This window comes from Sylvia atricapilla, chromosome 14 (assembly GCF_009819655.1).
Source record: "Sylvia atricapilla isolate bSylAtr1 chromosome 14, bSylAtr1.pri, whole genome shotgun sequence".
Classification (NCBI taxonomy): domain Eukaryota; kingdom Metazoa; phylum Chordata; class Aves; order Passeriformes; family Sylviidae; genus Sylvia; species Sylvia atricapilla.
In genome coordinates this window covers 17,960,751-17,982,928 of record NC_089153.1, presented here as the reverse complement: position 1 = coordinate 17,982,928, position 22,178 = coordinate 17,960,751, and the positions used below count along the sequence as shown (strand labels likewise).

At 55.1% G+C, this 22,178-nt stretch overlaps 1 protein-coding gene across 6 annotated transcripts in view; it reads right to left on the bottom strand.

Moving 5' to 3' along the window:
* ARHGAP26 (Rho GTPase activating protein 26) overlaps positions 1 to 22,178 on the bottom strand; it is a 109,255-nt gene that overhangs the window by 66,186 nt on the left and 20,891 nt on the right. For all 6 annotated transcript variants that reach the window (XR_010744713.1, XM_066329430.1, XM_066329432.1 and 3 more), the window contains exons 5-11: positions 21,980 to 22,081; positions 20,208 to 20,318; positions 19,840 to 19,944; positions 18,998 to 19,127; positions 18,515 to 18,615; positions 15,886 to 15,980; positions 8,564 to 8,642 (exon numbers count right to left, since the gene is read on the bottom strand). Coding sequence is in view for 5 of the 6 variants with exons in the window: in XM_066329430.1 (XP_066185527.1) it covers positions 8,564 to 8,642; positions 15,886 to 15,980; positions 18,515 to 18,615; positions 18,998 to 19,127; positions 19,840 to 19,944; positions 20,208 to 20,318; positions 21,980 to 22,081 (723 nt within the window). In the remaining variant the exon portion in view is untranslated. The remainder of the gene's footprint in view (positions 1 to 8,563; positions 8,643 to 15,885; positions 15,981 to 18,514; positions 18,616 to 18,997; positions 19,128 to 19,839; positions 19,945 to 20,207; positions 20,319 to 21,979; positions 22,082 to 22,178) is intronic.

Below are 22,178 nucleotides of genomic sequence, written 5' to 3'. Positions count from 1 at the left end.
CCTCACTGGGACACAGGGATGTGCCTGATCGTGTCCCCAAAGTGTCCTGCAGGACCCTCCAGGGGCACAGGGATGCCCAGAGCAGGGCTGGAGCTCTGGCACCCAGAGATGGCACAGCCCTGGGGACACCCTGTATCCGGTCCCTGTGGTAACAGGGAAGGGGTCAGAGGAGGAATTGAAAGCAGGAAGAGGAGAGTGAGAGGGCCAGGCACATGCCCCACAGACAGGACCCCGCAGACCTGCCCCTGAGCTCAGCACTGTGGAGCTGCTTCCCTGGGACACAGCCCTGGAGCAGCATCCCAGCAAAGCTCGTGTACAAAAAGCCTATTTCCTTGTTAAAAGCAGGACACCTGGCAACCTTGATGAAATCAGCCCTTGTTTCTGGCTCTGCCTTATCAACCCTGTTCTATTTCTGTCTGAGAGCCAGGTTTTGGTACTACAAGCAGGATTTTCAGAGCTAGACTACACTGTGCTGTGGTTAGAAATAACCTTCCTTGCTCTGAGAGCCAGAAGGGTAGAGATAGGAGCATGATCTCTCCCAGCCCAGAGCCCTGCAAACCTCTCTGCAGCAGGAGGGAAGATTATGCCTTGCTTCCCCAGTGGAGAACTTGGCAGGGCAGCAGAAACCCACAGTGAAATGCTGGTTTATGTCATGCAGACGAAGCTGTTCCTTTGGAAGAGGGTGCCCAGGGACCCTGGCTCCTTCCTTCCTTCCTTCCTCCTTTTCCTCCCAACCTACTGCTCATCGCAGTCAGACTCATCTCCCACCTCGTGTCCCCCTTTCCCTGTCCTGCTCCTTCCTTCCAACATAAATTCCAGCTTCAAACTTACACCCCGAGCCCGATTAAACGACAGAAAAGAAAAATCCATCCAAAACGAGGCATCTGGGGGGCTTGAATCCTCTACACGGGTCCTGCTCTTCTTCTCTCTCGGCGCTGAGCTAAAGGATGGTTCTAATTAAAAACAAGCCCACATTTTATTCCAAGTGCAGGCATTCCCAAGGGCCCCTGGAGGCGAGGCCAGCCGGGCTCCCCGCCAGCCAGCTGGGCTGCTGAGCTCAGCGCAGTTATATAACCCTGTTTGTCACCCAAGGAAACAATCACCTGGGGCAGAACTGAGGGAAAAAATTACCTGGGTCAAACTGTCAACTTCCCATGGCTCACCCCGAGAGGGGAATGCAGCAGCAGCCACTCTGGGGGCCGCGTGGGAGCGAGGGGAGCGCAGAGTGTCAGATATGCGGCAGCCTCGGAATAACGCAGCTAAAGGTCAACCGCTCCAACAAAATACATTTTTGGAATAACTAAAGCGCCTAAAGTTTCCCAGAGCAGCGTTTTCAAGTGAGCCCGGCGAAGCAGACGCCTTGGGATCGCTCAAGTCGCCGATTAAAAGTGCAAACTTCCACCGCTCAGAGCTTCCCCCGAGTTTTCTAGGATGCTTGAGCAACAACTCGCACATCCTCCTGCGGCAGCTCCGCCTGGAGCGCGGCCAGCCCCGGGCAGCACACACGCCCTTCCTCCTCCCAACGTCTGCTGACGAACACGGGCTCTCAACACATCAAAACCGGCCTAATTTTAAATGACGGTGTCATCTTTATTTTTAAAATAACTGTAACACAGCCGTGCCTGGCGCTCCTCCTCTGTGAGAGAGGTTTGACACTGCCCGGGTGTTCCGAAGGAGGCTGGTGGCTCCGTGCCACGACTGGCTCAATCACAGCCTGCAGCTTCAAAGTCTGGGGCATCCCAGAGGTGAGACCACTCTCAATCCCCCGTCTGCACATCTGGGGACACGTGTGGGGCGGCACAGAAGCTGAGGCTCTGGGGAAAGCAGCAGAAAGGGGACATGATCCCAGCCCTCCTCTCCCAGAGAGATTCCTGGAAGCCCAGAGTGGCTGCACAGGTTTCTTGGACCAGTCCTGGGATGTGGCACAAGGTTCTTTCCTGGACCTGGAGGCCGGCCCAATGGGGCTTTAAAGGCTCCTGGTGTCCCTCTCCAAAACTGCGGCAGCACATTTATCCCTCTGCAGCCAGGACCTGAAATCCCACACCACTCAAAACCCCCCTGGGAAACCCGCAGCCCTGCCTGGACCCCACCCCAGGGGCTGCCAGCACTCACCAGCACCATTTCCACCACCAGCAAACACTGCCTGACAGACAGGACAGGGACACATCCACCTGAGCCTGCTCCTGATCCCAGTCCTGCTCCACACACAGATCTGCCAGGAATGACAAACCCAGCGAGAACACAGAAATAAAATCATCCAAACAAGAGAGTTTGATAATAACCCCTTCTCCTGGGGCTGCAGCTGGGAGAAGAAAACCCCCTGGGTGAGGGATGGTGGTGGGGCCACAGCAGGACAGTAAATCACTGCTTAAAGCCAAATGGAAGACCCAATAAAGGAGGCAATAATGGAAGAGGCTGGCTTTGCGAGTCATTGTAGCACGAACCATTTACTTTAATTTTTAATTTAAAGTAGGAAACAATACTCTAATAGTCTATTTAAATTGGCAGGGAAATTTGTTCTCCCAACATGGAGCTATTCGCTGACTTTCTACATGTTTGCTGAACTGCCTGATCAAATAACTGGAAGCAGAGGTGATAAAGAGAGGAAGGGAAAGTGAGTATGCTCTCTTGGGTCTGTCACTCTCCCTGCTGAGGCTGCCAGCATGGCTGAAGGGTGGACAGCAAGTTCCTACCAAACCATGAGAAGAAATCACTGGATTGCAGTACCCTGCGCCCTCCCCTGAGGCTGGTTCACCTCTCTGGGCCCAGGCTCACAAACAAGTTGCTGCAAGCAGCTGCTCCATCCTGTTCCACATCTGTGCTGCAATCCAGGTTCGATGATCCCCATTCCCCAGGCGCCCAGCCCACCTCCAGCCTGAACCCCAACCCCAAGAGCACAGCTGCAGCAGAGCTGGGGGTGTCCCACACAGGAGGGGAGAGTTGTGCCACGTCCTGTGCATCAGCACCCACATCCCCAGCCCTGAGCCCTGTGGGCTCCTCTCGGGGGTGTCAGCAGGGACAAAACACAGGAGACCCCCCACCAGAGGCAACATTTCCCAAAGGGACAGCAAAACCCAGCTGGTGTCCTGGGACCAACCAGCCCAGAGTCCAGGCAAAGCCAAACTTTCGTAGCCAATTTCTGCAGCACAGGCCCCAAGGAAGAGCAAGGAATGCATTACAGAAACAAGGAGGTATTCACACCAGAGACAGGAGCCACTGCTCTGCTCCTGGACACCCCCGACAACACAGCTGGAACAAGAGGTCACAGACTTGCCAAAACTGGGTGGGACAGCACTTTTAGGTGTGTAAAAGCAATCCAGAGGGCTCTGTTCTCTTTTAAAAATTATCCATAATGCTTCTCTAAGTATTTTCCTCCGAAACAGCTTCTAAAGCAGAGGACAAACCCCAGCAGAGGCAGTGACTCCAGCTGGGTGAGCCTCAGCCACTGAAGCAGCAGTTGCTGGAAGCAGGAATAAAAGCCTGAAGTCAAGGCTTAAGACCTCACTGGCTTAAGTGCTTTAGAAGCAAAATAAAAGCTTACAAACTCCATGTAAAGTTACTGCTATTACAGGCTTAAAGGGTTACCAAAGAGGAGAGGGAGAAGGAGAGAGCAGCAGCAAGAGCATGTGATCCAAGAACCAACATGGAACACGCTCCTCTGAGGATCCTCTGCTACCACCTTGTCCCCAAAGAGGACAAAGAATTTTGGGGGGCATGAATCTTGAGCTATGGGATGCAAAAAAAAGCCATGCAGGGGCTCCCCAGGGCCAGTTTGGGTCCCAGGGGGACTCCCCATGACCATGGCTCCCCTCACAATGCCCCCAGAGCATGGAGAGACTGAGCTCCAGTCCAGGGAAAGGTCACTGGGGTGTCTGCACTGGGGAACAGATCAGAGGCAAAGAGAAGCAGCAAACAAGAGAAACACAGACATTAAGAGTGGGCAGAGTGGAGGAAAAATGTTCTTTTCACTAAATAGAGAGAGAGAGGGAGAGATGGAGAAGCAGCAACAGGAATGAGTGGGGTCATAGAGAACAACAAAAGAAATCTGCTATAAGCAAACAAACCCAGGCAGGATGAAGGCCATGCAAACCTGCAAGACAGAGTGCACAAAAAAACCCCCCTATGTTCCACAAAGCTGAGAAAAACACAGTCTGTGGGATTGAGAGCATCATCAAAGCTCAGCATGAAAAGGGCTGTGAGGAGAGACACTGAAGAGGCAGAGCCTGGGGACAGCAGAGCAGGAACACAGCTCCAGCATTCGCCCACGGGCTCAGACACTGTCTGCACCCAAAGATGCTCTGGCTGAGGGGTTTTCTACCATCTCTGGTGACTGAGGTGGCATGAAGTCCCAGATGTGCAGCTCCAGTGGGCCCCAGTGCAGCACAGGGGGCTGGGAAGGGGAGCAGTGGGTGCCCCTCCATCCCCCCACAGCCACAACGGGACTCAAATCCTTCCAGTGAATTGAATTTTTTGAATGAGCCAAAATAACAGGAATGCCGAGGCTGAAAGCACTGGAGTGAGTTCAAAAGACAACGCTTCCACGGGGAAATAAATCTCTCCCTATTTTGTATAATTAGACAAGGAAAATGAAAAACAATTTAAGGAAGAATTCCCAGCAGCAATATCCAAGGAGGAGGAGGGAGGTGTGCTGGGCAGGAATGTGGGGCTGGGCTCTGCTGTCACTGCCACACCAACACCGGTGACAGCAGGGCTGGAGGAGCTCCAGGACCACTGAGATGTGCCACCAGCAGCACGGCTGGGACAGGGGACACGGGAGCTCCAGAGCCACATCCACCCTTGGCCAGAGGGATGTGGCACCCAGTCCATGTGGAGCAGCTATGCAGAGCCAGAGGGGGACATGCCACAGGAGAGGGACACGCCACAGGAGGGGACAGAGAGGAACAGAGGAGGGACACAGAGGAACAGAGGAGGGACACACTCTGGTCTGGGTGTGCTGAGTTTGGGGACACGAGTGCTGTCCCCACTCTGAGCAGCCCATGGCAGAGGGTTCGGGGGTCACATCGCTGCCCAGACAGGGACAGGGACAGGGACAGGGACAGGGACAGGGACAGGGACAGGGACAGGGACAGGGACAGGGACAGGGACAGCGACCACAGGTGCCGCGAGTGGCCGGTCTCAGCTGCCATCTAGTGGGGACCAGCCACGGGCACCCGCGGCTCGGGGCTGGGAAAAGCTCCCCCAGCCCATGGAGTCCCAGCTGTGCCCCATCCCCACCCTGTCCCCAGCCCAGAGCCACCTCCAGCCCTTCCTGGGACACTCCAGGGATGGGGATCCAAACCTCCCTGGGCACTGCCAAGGCCCTTTCCATGGGGAAATTCCTGCTGCTGTCCCCCCTGAGCCTCCCCTGGGCCAGCCTAATCTCCTCCTGTCCCTGTTCCCTGGAGCAGAGCATGACCCCTCCAGCTGTCCCCTCCTGTCAGGGACCTGTGCAGAGCCAGAACATCCCCCTGAGCCTCCTCCTCTTCCTCCTCCACATCCATTCACCACAACCTTACCTAAACGCTTACCTGCTGCTCTTTGCCACAAGACACAGCCTCATTTGTGCCTCTCCTACGCCCCCAGCCCAGCCACCAGCAGCCAGCACAGCTTTTATTCCTGACTCAGGCTCCAAAGAAGTTTCAGAATTGCTCTGGCCTCCACCAGATACATTTGCAAGCTGCATCAGCAGAGAAAATCCCTAAGAAACTGATCCTGAGTATCTTAACAAAACCAAACACCACTGCTCCGACATGGAGTTAGCAGCTTCTCCTGTTTCCAGCCTCTGCAACATGGAAGAAAACCCAAAGTCAACACGGGGGCTTTATCCAAATGAATAACAAGTGGTAAGAGTTAACGGCGTGATGAGAGCTGTCTGGAGGCTGCTCTGACTGTGAGACACAGCGTAAATCTTCTCAAGTTGTGACAAATGTCTTGGCTAATGCAGCCACATTCTAGGTTTAAATCTCACTAAGATGTAATTCGACATTTGGGTTTACTTTTTTCATTATAATTAAGGAACAAACTCCAGTCTGGGCTAATCTCTCCACAGCCTGAGTGTGCACATGGAATCAATGGAATCCCCATCCCCACAGTGCCAACCCTTCCCCACACTCTACAGTCCAATCAAAGGAAAACCAGACATTCTTTCCAGTAGCGTTCTTTGGTTACAGAAATACAGTCAAAGCAGAGGATGGATATTTCTACGAGTCCAAAGGTCAAATCCTCATCTCTTGCTCAAGGAAATCCCTGTGGAATAGGTAACAGGCAGATAACGTGCTGCACCCTGGTGTTGCGAGATAAGAACCCAAACAGAACAGCCCACAGCTGCATTTTTGATGGATGGAGGGAGATAACTGAGGACAAGGAGCTGTCTCCTGTGTCAACACACACCACCTTCAGCAGCAGAGTGGCTCTTGGATCCGTTTGCATGCGGGCTGCATTCCCATCCCTCCCACTCCACACCTGGAAGGGCAGTGTAAGCCACCAGCCATTAAGTGCCACAAGGTATTGCATTAATGCACAGCCACAAGCGCCCCTGACGTGCTGGAGGAGCCAGCTGCCCCCACCTCAGCTATGGGCATGGCAGGGGAGAGCAGGAGCACACAGGCAGCACCACCACCTGTGCGGTTTTGGAGTTCTCAGAACCAGATTCTGGAACAGGATAATCCAGGCGGTCCTGTCCTGGTTGTTCCACAGAACCTTTGGCATGCGCAGCTCTTTGCAAGCACCCAAAATCTGTGCCTGCACCTCTGCAGACTGGCTCTGCTCCTGTGCTGCATCCCAGCAGCTCGACACACAGCTGGGTGGCCACTTCCCTGCAGCTCCCCTCACACTGACTGGCTTTGCCAGCCCTGCCCCAGCAGCTCCCAGCAGAGGTGTGCTGGGGGAGGCAGGGGAGCAGCCTGGAGGAGCACAAGACTCCAGTTAGATGAGGATGAACCATGCACATTGTGTTTCTAAAGAAATGGTGCCACCAGAATCAAGGCAGGGGTTTGTTTAAGGGGATGAAGAGAGCTGGAGAGGGCTGTCCACTGAGGCTGCCCCAGGGGTCAAGAGCCAAGGGTGGAGGAGCAGGCTGGTGCTCCCAAACAGGGGCCCCTTTCCACCAGATGATAGAAAAAGGGAGCAGAGGCTGTCACAGAACCAGAGAATCATGGAATGGTTTAAATTGGAAGGGCCCTTAAATCTCATCCAGTCCTACCCCCTGCGCTAGGCAGGGACACCTTCCAGTAAACCAGGTTGTCCAGCCCAGATCTGGACCAGGGATGGGACAACCACACCTTCTCTGGGCAGGTGTAAAGTGAAACAAGAGAGGTTCAGCCTTGGGGTCAGGAGGCCAGGGAAGCAGCTGGGCTGGAGCCCAGGCAGGCTGTGCCCTCTCCTCCCTCGGAATCTCTCAGCTCCCGACAGGTAACACCCCGAGCAGCCTGCTCTGAGCAGGAGCAGAAAGCTCCTGAGCTCCTGTCCTACCTGAATTACCTGCTGGATCTACGACTCGGGGCTGGGAGCTGGCTGTAATCCACCACACAGCCCTTTCCCTGAAATGCAGGGCAGCACCTCCCACACGTTCCGAAAAGCGAGTGCCTGACCAAGTGTGGCATGTGCTTTCCAGCACTCCTGGAGCAGCCTGGTGCCTCTCCTGCCTTCAGCCAACGTTTTTCCTGACAAACAGGAACCTTTCCATGGATTTGGGGGGGATCTGCCCAAAGCAGGAGCAGTCTGTGGGAGCAGGCTGTGCTGGGATAGGACACCCTGTCCCCTGCATGAACTCTGCTCTGATGCCAGCGAGCAGACACCCACTCCAAAGCCACGCAGGCTGCTGCGGAACAGCCCAGGCTGCTCTGGCTCTCCACATGGCTCCTTTTCACATCCCCAAAAGGCTGCTGGCCATGAGCAGGCACAGAGGCCACAGACTGGCCCTGGCTGCCCGGCAGTGCCATAAGTGCCACGGGAGAGTCACCACAGGGAGCTGGGGTGGGCCACACCGTGACCCCAGCACGCCCCGAGGGACCCGCTCACAACCAGCCAACGCTCTCCAAGCCGGCAGAAAGGTTTGCAAACGCATTCCAAAATAAAAAACTAACAACAACGAGTCTTCTGCAAACCTCAAGAATCCCTTCCAGAGGTGAGGAAGCCTTTGGCACAGCAGGAGCAACCACGGGGAACAGGGGCCACACTCCTCCGCTCACACGAAACGTACAACTCTGCACCAAACCCAGAAACTGCTGCCAAGGAGCCGCAGGACTCCAAAAGCCCTGCAAAATCTACGACGTCTTTTCTTCCACTGCTCTTTTTTGCCATGTTTTCCTTTCAGCACGGCAGAGCGGCGTGTTTGTGCTGGCCAAGCCTACCCTCCTCCTCTCCACCGCACCTCCAAGCAATCCAAGCACGGGAGATACAGTATTACCTCAAATATTTAACCAAGGGATTAAAACCACTCTCTTGGCAGGAGGCAGGAGCTGCCGCACGGACGCGGCTCCCGCGCAGAGAGCGATCTGCCCCGGGCTGCCCAGAGCTGCCCCACGTTTCCTCTGCTGGGTTTTTGGGCAGAATTGGTGCTCACCGGCTCCCGGCCGTCCATGGCCTCCATCCACAGCCTGCGGTCCTCCTCGGAGAGCGCCTGCATGGTGATGACCCCGGGCCTGCGGGAGAAAGGCACCATCAGTGAGCCGCCGCGCGGGGACAAGGGGACAGGCATCAACCTTCCACGAGGACAAGCCCCTTCCCAGCCGAGCGCCACACGGGGAGGACAAATCCTCCTTGGATGTCCCCGCAGGTCCTGGGCAGGATCAGCAAGAGAGCAGAGGACATCAGCAATCAACTCACCTTTGCAGTGGTTTTGGCGAGAGCTGGGTGCCAAATTCCTCCTCTGGCCCTCAGCCAGCCACTTCACCTGCACTGGGTGAAGCACGTCCATGGAGGAGGAGAAGGCAAGGAAGGTGACCAAGGAAGGTGACCAAGGAAGGTGACCAAGGAAAGTGACCAAGAAAGGTGACCAAGGAAGGTGACCAAGCAAGCAGAAGCCCCACACATCCCAGCCCCCATGTCTCCCCACCACCCCAAGCACCAGGTTCATGGAGACCCTTCTGCTGTGCAAAGCAGTCCATCCCCAAGATGCCCACGCCCTCACGGCTGTGCCAGTCCCCTGGCCCTGTCCATACCCTGCTGTCACAGCAGTGGCAGTGACAGTGCTGGTCCCCCTCCAGCAGCCTCACAGAAGGAGCAATGCAGGAGTCCCGGGTGCTGCTCCTGTCCCCAGCACTGTCACACACACAGCCCTGAGCTGCCCTGGCAATCCAGCCTCCAACAAACAGCTCATTTACTGTAATGAGACGGGGAAAGGACAGGCTGAGCGCTGCTCACACAGCACAGGAGCAGGGGACAGCACTGGCACCGCCCTTGCCCAAGGGCCAACGCCACCTCCACGCTCCTCAGTGGATGCTGTGCCCACTCCTGGACCACCCTTTCCCTGCAAGGAGTCAAACCTCAATTACCTGCTCTGTGAGCAGCAAGGTGAGGATGGAGTTGACAAGACAGAGCGTTTGCACAGCCTCAGTGTGGGGACACAGAGGGTGGGAGCTGTGACCCCGCACCAGGGGCTGGCATCTCACTGCACCGTGCCTGGCTGTGAGCTCCCAGGATTGCCCTCTCCACGTCCCAGCTCCTCCTGGATCCCAGCACACACAGCTGGCTAAGGCTGCAGCTCCAAGGGGAGCACATCCCCTCCTGCAGCAGGGCTCAGACAGACAGACAGACCTGTCCGTGTGTCTGGCTGCCGCTCCAAGGGGAGCACATCCCCTCCTGCAGCAGGGCTCAGACAGACAGACAGACCTGTCCGTGTGTCTGGCTGCCGCTCCCTGCCCGGCTGTTTCCAGACACAGCACAGCCATTCCCAGCACGATTCCCTGGCAACGGGGACAGGCAGGAGGGGCTGCTGCTGCTGCTCTCTGCCCGTGGGGTCTCAGACATGGGGGCTGTGACAGCAGAGGGGCTCTGAGGCTGCCCTGCCCACGCCAGCACGGGGCTCTGGGGTGCCACAGGAACTGCCCCGAGCGCTGCGGGGCACACCGAGGGAAGGGAAAGGGGATTAAACCTCAGGAGCTGCCAACTGCCTGCAGAGTGTTCCACAGAGCACGTAGGCTCTGTTCCCAATCCCCAAAACCTGATAAAGCTTGGGGAGAGGGGTGATTTCTAACTTGAACTTCCCAAGGGTGATTCAGCAGGAAAACGTGAGCGGCACCAACACTCTGCAGATGCCCTTTGCTCCTTGATTAGAGCCTGTAAGAAAATTAAACTTTAACAGGGGCTCTCAAGAGGTGGGTTTGGCCCTTCTCCTGCTGCTTTGTGGCACACACAGGCCAGGAAACCAGGATTAACCCTTCTCCCTATAACTCCACTCCCCATCCAAGCAGCCCAGCTCCCAGCACGCACACGGCAGCTCAGCACTGTCCCACCAGTGGAAGCTGTGCCCAGGTCCAAAAACCAGACATAATGTGCTTGATCTCTGCTAATCCCATTGGTGAGTCAGTCAATACTCACCAGCTTAGCGGTTTGGAAGTTTACTCACTTCAGAGGGAAGAGGAAACCACTTAACCATCGCCTCATCTGAGAGGGAAAAGGCTCCTCATCCAACAGCGAGTATGTTCAGAACACTGCACAAAGCTCCTTGTTGTGCAGGTACAAAGTGATTCAAGGGCAGCCCCTGGTACCTGGGGAGCTGCAGCAGCCACTTTAGCCAGGGCTTAGGTCTGATTTTAAGCCAAGCTCCTGCTGAAAGCACAGACACCTCAGTCAGAGAGCTCTGGAAGGGCTCTAGCTCAGCTAGGGACACACAGGAAAGGAAATACTGGGATTGCTGTCTCTTTAGCCGAGACATTAGAACAGAGAAATTTAAACCCTCCATTCACGGTGTGCTGGGCACTGGACTCCAGGCAGAGCAGGGTCCCAGAGTGGCAGTGCTGGTATCTGCAGTGCCAGGTTCCCTCAGCACAGGGCAAAGAGGTGATAACAGCAAAATGTTTGTTCTGCCTCGGAGCAGATAACAACTCCTCGGGCTTCACTTCAAAGTCAAACTTCTTTAACAGCATGAGGGGAGGGGCTGTGAAACTGAATCAAACCCAATTTCCATTGCAAATAGCTCTGCATTTCCTCCCCCAGTGTTTATTTGCCAGGGCACCCATTGCATCACTTTCCTGAGCAGAACCATCTTCCTGGCCGTGATAAATTTAAAATGCACCCACACATTACACCTCATTCATTATGGATGTGGCCGGTGCCCACGGGGTTCTCTGTGCTCACAGCCAGGTCAGATGGCTGCCACTGGAGCAGCCTCCTGCTGCAAACACTGCCTCAAACACTGCCTCAAACACTGCCTCAAACACTGCCTCAAACACTGCCTCAAAACACTGCCTCAAACACTGCCTCAAACACTGCCTGAGACACTGCCTCAAACACTGCCTCAAACAGCAGCATCCTCCTGGAGGATCATCCCTCCACAGCCTGCTCCTCACCGGGCTGATCTCCATGGTCCAGCCAGGCCAAAAAACCCTGCTCTGCCATCCTTCCCCAAAAGTTTAACAACATGGATCTGTCCTTGTCCCCTCACCCCAAAAATGACCCTGAATCCCGGAGGTCACTTAGATAATTAATAATTACAAAGCTCATAAAGGTAACATACAGTAAATACAGATTTTGCTGTGGGGCACAGGATGCAGCTGGATCCACGTGGAGCCAGCCCAGCCCTGGATCAGGACAGCAGGACACCCTCCTGGGTCTGCCACCCACGATGCACAAACCTGAGCTGCTGTGGCAAACAAGATCAAGGATTCGCTGCTGATTCACTCCTAGGTGCTGCATCCCACGTTTCCACCTGCGGGCACCAAAGCCCTTTGCCTTTTTCTGGGACACAAGGAGGGGAAGGGACATTCTGGGATCAGCAGAAATAAGTTTCTAAATGAAGTGAGTGTAGGAGGGTGAGACCAGAGCAGAACATGGCAAACACTTAATGAGAAAGAATATTTTTAATATGCTACAATCTAAAAATGGAAGATTTTTCCATATGAGACCACACAGGAAATTTGAATTTTCTCAATATCTCAGCTTTTGTGACAAATGGCCTGGCCTTAAGGAGCTGTGACTAAGCACACTGAGAAAATGAGAAACTGCAATAGCTTTTCCTTCTTCCAGGAAAACAAACAAATAAGGAAAGCAATAGAAACAGATAAGAACTTCCAACTGCTGTAGCAGCTTATCACAGCGAGACAATCTAAAGTGCTGATGAAAAGACACAGGAGTGCAATAACAGCAGGGGCTGAGCTGGGCTGAGTGCACAGAGATGCTCCCAGTGCCATCCTCAGCACAGCAGTGCAGCCCAGCCAGGAGCACATGGCCACGGGCAGGTGCCAGCAGCCAGATGTGGCCCCAAAATGTTGGTGAGCAAAGATGGCACTAAGGGGGACACTGACCCTGAACTCAAATCTGGCTGTCCACAGAGCTCAGAGCAGCCCCCAGCACATCCTGCGGGGCTCGGGGCCACCGTGGCCACCACGGGGAAGGAGCCTCATCCCTCCCTGTGACAACCCATCCCTCTCCCCCCTGTGACAACCCCCGAGGCTTTGTTTTAAAGGTCGCTGGAAAGGTGACACCGGCAGAGGAACAACGGGGACAGGCTGCACTGCACTGAGAGGTGCTGGTGGGCACGGGGACACTGCAGGGCTGGGGACACTGCAGGGCACAAGGACAATGCAGGGCACAGGGACACTGCACGGCTGGGGACACTGCAGGGCTGGGGACACTGCAGGGCACAGGGACACTGCAGAGCACAAGGACAATGCAGGGCACAGGGACACTGCAGGGCACGGGGACACTGCAGGGCACGGGGACACTGCAGAGCTGGGGACATCGCAGGGCTGGGGACATCGCAGGGCTGGGGACACTGCAGGGATGGGGACATCGCAGGGCTGGGGACACTGCAGGGATGGGGACACAGCTGGACACAAGGACAATGCAGGGCACGGGGACACTGCAGGGCACAGGGACACTGCAGGGATGGGGACACCGCAGGGCACAGGGGACACTGCATGGCACAGGGGACACCACAGGGCTCAGGGACACAGGGGTGCAGGGATCAGAGCCCTGGGTCTGTCAGGTGCATTCCCAGGGCCAGCAGCCCTCCTGGGGAAAACCATCTGCTCAGGGAGCACTTGGCAGGTGCCTGGCAGCTCTGCCACCCCCATGCCAACCATCCAGCCACCTGCCAATTCCTTCAGGAATGATTTCTTAACAGACAGGGTGCCCAGGCACTGCAGGGCTGCCCAGGGAGGTTTGGAGTGCCCGTCCCTGGAGGTGGCACTCAGTGCTCTGGGCTGGGGACAAGGAGGGGATCAGCTTGCACTCGATGGTGTTGGGGCTCGTTTTCCACCTCAGTGACTCTGGGACTCTGGTCCTACAATTCCACCGTGCACCAGGTGTGGTGACACTCACCCTGGGGACACCCAGGGCAATGGTGGCACCTGCAGAGGTCACTGCTCTTGTGACCCACCCAAAAAGAGGCCAAACCCTGCATGTGCAAACCTCCTGCTCCCCCAGAAGCCAGCTGGCACGTAGAAGCAGCTCGCTTCTGCCCCAGAGCAGTGACCTACATTATCCTAAATGACAAAGCCTTTGTCATCAGTCAAGTGACACTCCTCCTCCCCAGGTGCATTTTGTAAGACACGGGCTGTCATCCCTGTTCACCTTGTTTACAAACCTGGTTTAATGTGCAGAGACCACAATCAAGTTTAGTGAATGAAAAAACCAGCATTAACACGGTATCCATCACACTGGGGTGTATTTCCACCAGACACCAGAACACCTTTCTGGGGTTAATTCTGCTGTAAGAACACAATACCCTAACCTGCTACACTGAACAGAGCTATTTATAAATGCCAAGGCCAGGCTGGATGGGGCTTGGAGCAACCTGGTCAAGTGGAAGGTGTCCCTGCCCATGGCAGGGGGTGGAATGAGATGAGTTTTAAGGTCCAAGAGAAACTATTCTGGGCTTCTGTGACAAGGAAGCAATGCTGTAATAACAGATCAGGCTCCAGATTTTCAGCTTGCTTGTGCTGAATCATCTTTACAGGAGAAAAACCCACTTTTTTTTCCCACCTAAGAAGGAACAGCTCTTAGCTGGTGCTATTTAGGGTGTTACTGCTGAGTTCCAGCTCCACACCCCGTGCTGTCTGAGTTCCCAAAATGCAAGGCTGACAAAAGCTCATTGCTGGGGAAGCACCGGCCGAGGCTGCCACCTCCAGGCTGTCCTGAGAGCTGAGAAACACCCAAGCCCTGAGAGCCTGCAAGGGGAGAGTGATCTCCAGCACACCCTGGCACTGCCCCTGGTGGTGCCCAGATCTCCCCCAGGAAGAGGGAGACAGGCTGGGCACATCAGTCTCTTTCCACTGTGGCAAAACTTGTTTCCTCTTAATTTGGGAATACCTGAGATTTTAGACCTCTAAAGACAAATTCTGATACCAACAGAATGCAGAGCTGCCTGTATATTGGGGAAAAACCCAGCCTTTTCTTACAGGTGTGTCCTGTTCTCCTGCTCTCTCAAGCAAATCCCTGCAGCAGGAATGTGCACATGAAAGGAGGAATTCCTCAGGTTTCGCCTTCCTGTGCTATTCCCCTGCCATGATTTACATGGGACTTGCAGATTTCTGGAGCAGCTCCTGATCCCATGCCTGGCAGGCTCCAAACATCAAGGGAAGCCTCAGCTGCCTCTGAACACGCTGAAGAAAATTATTGTGGCTCCATTCTTCTTCTCCCACTTTTAGTTTGATTTTCACATTATAAAAAAATATCCTCAGGCCACAGCAAAAAAAAAAAAAAAAAAAAAGAAATAAAGAAAAAAATTCCTATGTCAGCAGAAATAACTGCAGCTTTCTGGAGGAAAGCACAGCTCCAGAGTGGGAGGCAGCCCCAGGTTATCTCCTCCCTCAGCCAGCTCAGGCTGAGCTCCATCACCCCCAGCCCTCCCTGCCACGGGCTGGCACAGGCTGGACAGGGAGAGGCACCAGGGGTTACTCCAGCATTGTTCAACACCCAGGTTTTAATGGGCTTGGGTTTTTCTGAGACCTCCAGGGAATCCCTGTCCAGCTGGACCACGGACAGGCACACAACTGGGAGAACATGCTGAGTGCCTTTGGAGGTGAACCATGTGAACTTCTGCAGCGGGGGAGACCCGAGGCAGTGACTAACTCCTCTTGGAACAGCAGCACCAGCCTGGCTTTTGCCTGTTTGTATGTGTAATGGGGCCATGCATGATGCTAACTGATATGGTAACAGCTCTCACTCCTGGCTGCCAGAGACTGAATCCACACACACTTTACTTCTGGTCCAGCTGCTGCGTGGTAAGTCACAGCAGAAGTGTTTTCCTCCTTCAGGAAAAAGGGAGTGAAAGTGCCTGGAGGCACGAGCCAGAGGTCCATTATCACCCATCCACGGTGAACCAGCAGCAGCCACTCCAGCAGAAAAGCTGACACTATTCCAGCCCATACCCAGAGCTGGAAAGAGGCAGCTCGTCCCTCCCACAACAACCACAGAGCACTTTTCCAGGCTGGCAACGCTCACCTTGTGTGGCCAGAGGCTGCAGAAGTGCTAAAACACCCTTAAAGTCAGAGAGACTTGAGTCAGAGAGATTTGTAAAGCAAAGCACCGACTCAGTACAGGGAGAGCACCTGACTGGGAAAGGTGTGATCCCATGGATTAACGCTCTCCACTCACAGAGGGTGTGACTACGGGAGAGGAGCAGGGGAAGTGCACAGGAGCTGTCCCAAAGCCAAGTGCAGGAGCACAGCCCTTCCCTCCACAGAGTCACCACAGCCCCAGGAGGCTCCTGGCAGCACTCACCGATCCACAGCCTCCACATCAAAGCAGAACCTCTTCTCAATGGAGTCTGTTTTCCGCCGTGTGCAGGATTTCAGGGTGACAGCTTCGTCTTCCCCCTGGGAAGAGACCAAATCACAGCTGAGGCCAAGAACAACCAACAGCCACAGGCCTGTCCCCAGCACCCAGGGCTGCCAATGAGCAGGTCCAAACCTGGGGGGATCTGGCAACATCACCCTGCTAAAAATGTCTATTTATATCTCTGACAGGAGGACGTGTCTTTTTACCCTTATTTAGTCCAAAACCTTTCACGAGGAGCCTTCAGGATGCCCACGATTCAATCTGTGCTTTAAGCACCACACAACCCATTCTTCAAGTGGCCAGGCAGTGCTGGGCCACAACTTTGGGCAAAAATCAGCTTCATTTTCCATTGCTGAACAGCACAGACCTGCTGGCAGTTTGCACTCCACACTGCGTTTTTGGCAGCACTGTGCACACGAGGACCCTTAACGGGAGCAAACATGTCTTAAAATGTTTATGATATAACAAAGCCATGACAAAACCATTCTCCCATCCAGAGAATGCCTCTCTGCATCCAAGCTGAACTGGATTTCCACAGGGCTGAGCAGAGATCCAGCAGGATCAGTGAGCACTGCTGTCCTCTGCTGGAGGAAATCCTGCCTCAGCCCCTGCCAGCACAGCCACTTCTCCTGCAACTGTGAAATTCCACTGATGACTTAAGAGAAAATGAATTCTGAAGGAGTTCCTGGAGACAGGCACTTTTCTGGGCTCTCTGTGCTGTTCCTGATGACACCTTGGCTGACCACCCTGTTCCCTGACATCACCATTTTTCCAGGAAACATATTTAGAATCGCTTAGATTGGAAAAGACCTCTAAGATCACAGAGTCTGAAAGTTGCCCAGAACACCCAAGCCCACTCATTAATCCACGTCCTCACGTGCCACAACTACATGTCCATTAAATCCCCCCGGGGAGGGTGACTCCCTGGTTCTTACCTATAAACTCCACCCCACTGCCACCATTCAGCTCCTGACAACCAAACCACTCCCTAACACACATTCCTCATCCCACCTTGCCCCCGTGATGGCAGCAGTTTCCCTGGCTGCTTCCCCAGCCCCTCCTGCTGGCTGCCCAAGGTTCAGGCACTGCTGTAGATGCTCTTCTCTTGGGACTCTGAACCTGCCCTGCTTTTGGGGGAGAAGTTCTAACTCCTACCTGACTGTTCTCGTGTGCTTCCATGGTTTCTGACTCACCAAGAACTCTCCAGACAAGGGAATCAGCACAGACCCAGGATGACAGAAGAGCTCCCTGCAGGGGTTTCTCCCCAGGGCCTGGCAGTGGCCAGCCCCTGCTGCCCCCCAGCCAGCACAAGGCTGCTCCCACTGTGCCCAGAATCCAGGGAATGGCCCTGCTCCAAAGGCATCAATCCCCAGCTCTGGGCACAGCCCCAGGTCACCAGGGGCTGATACCACCTACCACCCACGAGTGACGTGTCTCCTCCTGCAGCCCCTTGGCACCTGCTGCAGCCAGACCCCAGAATTCCCAGAAATGCAGCCCCAGGCTGCTCCATGCTCAGATGTCGAGGTGGTCACCACTGTCAGGCCCTGGAGCCTGGCCACAGCTGCCCCAGCTCAGGCAGCATTTTGTGCCAGGGTGGTGCCAGCACAGCCCTGCAGAGGGGCTCAGGGTGCTGCCAGCAGCTCCCACACCCCTGGGTGCTGGGAGAGCCCTGAAACGGGAAGGGACCAGACAAAACACAGGACAGCCACTGATGATTACAGGGCTGGGATATGTTAATGCTGAGCTATAATGAAGATGCTCCAAGGCAAGAGGAAATTAATTTTAGAAGCTTCCCTGCCCACAGCCGGCTCCCTGTGCCAGCAGGAAGCCGTGTGGGAGCCTCTCCAGCTGCCCCAGGCACTCCCCAGCAAGGGTTTGTGTTTGAAAACCATCCCAGCTGGGAGCACTGTGGAAGGCTCTATTGTTCCTGCTGTACAGAGGAGCAAAGCCAGGCCTGGATACAGCCCTGGGAGCACTGGGACACAGCATGTGCTGCCTCCCCACATCCACTGCTCCCCCTGCTCCTCACACCCCTCGGGGACAAGGGGAGCTCCAGGCTCTCCTGTGCCTCTGTCCAAAACAAAACAACTCCACTGGCCAAGTCACAGGATCATCACAGAATGGTTTGGGTAGGAAGGGCACTTAGAGCTCATCTTGTTCCATCTCTGCCATGGGCAAGGACACTTCCACTCAGCCAGGCTGCTCCAAGCCCTGTCCAACCTGGCCTTGGACAAGTCACAGGCACTGGAGGAGGAGCAAAATAATGAACAGGTTCTCTTGTCCTTGGAGCAGGAATGAGAGACTGTGGAGCAGGCACCCACGGAGCTGGGGCGTGGTGGGTGCATGTGGCTGGCAAATATCTGTCATCTCTGGGGGTTCTCTGTCTTTTCTTCCTCAAACCAGGTGCCAGCTTCATCCCCCATGTGGCAGCCTGGAACGAATGTGACCCACTTCACTGCATTTGTGTCACCCTGCCAAAAAGGTGACACAGTTTGAGGCCCGGGAGAGGCTGCAGCCAGCAGTGCCACGTGTTCCCTGGCAGGACACAGCCCTGCTCCCTGGCAGCACTCACCCCCTTTCCTCCTGACTTCTGGTCAAAGGGCACCATGGTGATGCGCTTCGATTCCCTCTGGTAGGTGCAGTAATGCTTCACCCAGGAGGTCCCAAAGTGACCTGCAGACAAACACAGGGTCATGCCACAGCAGCTTCAATCCCCCTCACTGGAACCCCCTGTGTTTAACCCAGGACATCCCAAAGTGACCTGCAGACAAACACGGGGTCATGCCACAGCAGCTTCAATCCCCCTCATTGGAACCCCCTGTGTTTAACCACCAGTTCACACACCAGACTCCTGTACCTCAAAGACTTCTCTGAGGCTCTGGCAGTGATTCTCCCTGGCTGCCACACCCCCCCTGAAATCCCCCTGAAGACCCACTCACTGGGCCAACCCCTGTCTTCCAGGGATTCTGCTCCTGCTGAACCAGCCCTCGGGCCCCTGTCCTGACAAACCCCTTCCCCAGGCTCCCACCCAGCACACTCCCCACCCAACACCTACGCTTCTCCTGCACGTAGAGGTAGCCCTCCATCGTGTAGGGGCTGATGTTTTTGTGTTCATGGGGATTCTCCTTCATCTTCTTCATCAAAGCTTCAACCTCTGACCTCGTTCCTTCAAAGCGGTTTCTTGTCTGCAAATTAAACCAGGAATTTTTACTCCAGTGCAGGGACTCAGGCCTGGCTGTGCAGCACATGGGGCAGGGCTGGGTCCTACAGCCCCGTGGGAAATGGGACTGGGGAGCCCAGGGGCAGCCACAGGGCAGGTTTGCTTCCTGGGCCTGGATTTGAGCTAAGGCAAAAATATTACAACAATTGGCAAGGCTTTTAAGGGGGCTTACAAAGAGGGAGAGTGATTTTTGACGTGGGTTGAGAGTGACAGGACAAGGGAAATGGATTTAAACTAAAAGAGGAGAGATTTAGATTGGATATTGGGAAGAAATTGTTCCCTGGGAGGGTGGGCAGGGCTGGCACAGGGTGCCCAGAGCAGCTGGGGCTGCCCCTGGATCCCTGGCAGTGCCCAAGGGCAGGTTGGACAGGGCTTGGAGCACCTGGGACAGTGGGAGGTGTCCCTGGGACAGTGGGAGGTGACCCTGCCATGGCAGGGAGTGGAATGGGATGGGCTTTAAGGTCCCTTCCAACCTAAACCAGTCTGGAATTCTATGATTAAAATACACCAGAAGGTGAAGTGGCTCTGCCAGACACTGACAGTGATGGGCATGGGGACACCCTGGGCACAGGGACACCCCAGGTATGGGGACACTGTGGGCACAGGGACAGCCCAGGCATGGGGACACCCTGGGCACAGGGACACTGTGGGCACAGGGACAGCCCAGCCACACTCACATTCTGGATGCTGATGGTCAGCTCTGTCTTGAAATCACTGAAGTCCTTTGCAAGCTCGTAGCCGTGGTGGTAGAACGTGAACAGCCCCTGCAGAAAGGCCAGCAGCTGCGGTGGGGAAAGGAAATGGAGACTGTCAGTAGGGCCCCAGAGCTGCCTCTGCTGAGGGGAGGGGGCCCTGCAGCCCCCCAGGGTGGAGGGGCTCTCTGGTGGGCCCCAGTGACAGGGGCTGTGGGGTGAGGCTGGACCCCACACTGCCAGGGCTCCCCACGACCCGCTGTGTCACCACACCACGACCCCCTGTGTCACCACACCACGACCCCCTGTGTCACCACACCACTCGGCTTTGTGCAGGCTGAGAGCTCACTTACAGGTTCCACAAACTCAAACATCTTCCTCTCCTGGACCTCCTGCACCTTGAAGACGTATTCCAGGGAGACCTCGTAGAAGTGCTGCCGAACCAGGTCCACCTGGCTGTCTGCCTGCAGGGGGGTGGAGAGGAAACACAGGCTCAGGAGCCACCAGAGCACACCTGGCTGTCGTGGGAACACCCCCAGGCAGGGCAGAGCCCCCAGGCCCAGCTGGACAGATGGCACAGCAATGAACATAAACCTGATCTACACGGGCACGCTCTTCCTTCAGCTGAGAAAACCGGGTGTGGTGACTCGTGTTCTCACCTCCCCAACAGCTGGGGAGAAAACAGGCAGAAGAGGCAAGAAAAATGGAAATCGCTGTGAACTTGGCAAGAAAAGGCAACTCTCCCTTTTTTTGAGAGCGCTGCCCCTCTCCAGGGATGCCACACCCACGTTTCACAACTCCACACTGAATCCTCTTTCTAAGGTAATCCCTCCTTCTGTGGGGTCTGAGCCACACAAACCACGGACCCTTCCCAGTGCCACGGGGGAACAGGAACCAGCACCTGACCTGGGAGCTGCTCCCAGCGGGCTCCTCCTGCCTTCCCGAGGGCTGCCCGAGCCAGGGGCCGGGTGGGAGATGCCACCAGATGGCACCAGCAGCCAGCGCTGCTCCACGCACCTGCACAGCATCCAGCATTCCAAATATATCCCAACAGAGTCCCCAACAGAACCCTGCACGGCATCCAACATCCCAAACACATCCCAACAGAGTCCCCAACAGAACCCTGCACGGCATCCAGCATCCCAAACACATCCCAACAGAACCCTGCACAGCATCCAGCATCCCAAACACATCCCAACAGAGTCCCCAACAGAACCCTGCACGGCATCCAGCATCCCAAACACATCCCAACAGAACCCTGCACAGCATCCAGCATCCCAAACACATCCCAACAGAGTCCCCAACAGAACCCTGCACGGCATCCAGCATCCCAAACACATCCCAACAGAACCCTGCACGGCATCCAGCATCCCAAACACATCCCAACAGAACCCTGCACGGCATCCAGCATCCCAAACACATCCCAACAGAACCCTGTGCTGCATCCTGCACACATCCTGAACACATCCCAACAGAATCCCAAACAGAATCCTGCATACATCCAGCACTGCATCCGGAACACATCCCAGCAGAATCTCCAACAGAATCCCCTGCTGCATCCCAAACAGAATCCTGCACAAAATCCTGCACAGAAGGCAGGGACACACATTGTGCAGGACCAGCCCAGCACTGGGCCAGCACAAGGAACTCCAGACTTGAAAGAAGTGACTGAAAACTCAGGATACTCATGCAGCAGGAGCACTTGTCACCACAGCCAGCCACGTCCTGAATCAATGATGGCTCTAAAAGAGTTTAGGGACTAAGCCTGATCCCTCCTGCCCTGGAGCACAAAGCAGAGCAGCCACTTGCAGAGGAGACCAGACATCCATGATTTGTGCTGGCACACGGGAAGCCTGCAGCAGAACCAGTTCCTTTCTGTTACACTCTTTAATTATAAACCCTCTCTCCTTTCTGACTGCTATCCATTTTGGGATCTCTCTGATTTACTCACCAAGACAGCTCCGTGTCCTTTCATTACAGGAAAGGGGAAAACCCAGCACCCGCAGCCAGAATGAGGGAAAAAATGAGGTTACAGCCAAGAGAACCATTGTTATAAGCTGTATGAGGAATTGAAAAAGCTCTTCACAGTCACAGCCAGACATGGAAACTCAGAGGTTGCTCTTACCTCCTGAAGCTGGGATTCTTTCTTCTTGGAAGACAAGTTCAAGTGCTTCTCTAGGACACCACAGTATTTCTCAGTCTCCTTGTCGTATTTCTTTTTGGCATCCTACAAAACAGAACAAAACGTGTGACACTGACCGCGAGGGCCCCAGAGCAGCAGTGACAGCACCCCAGTGGCACTGGGCAGGATGGCAGCCCCGGGT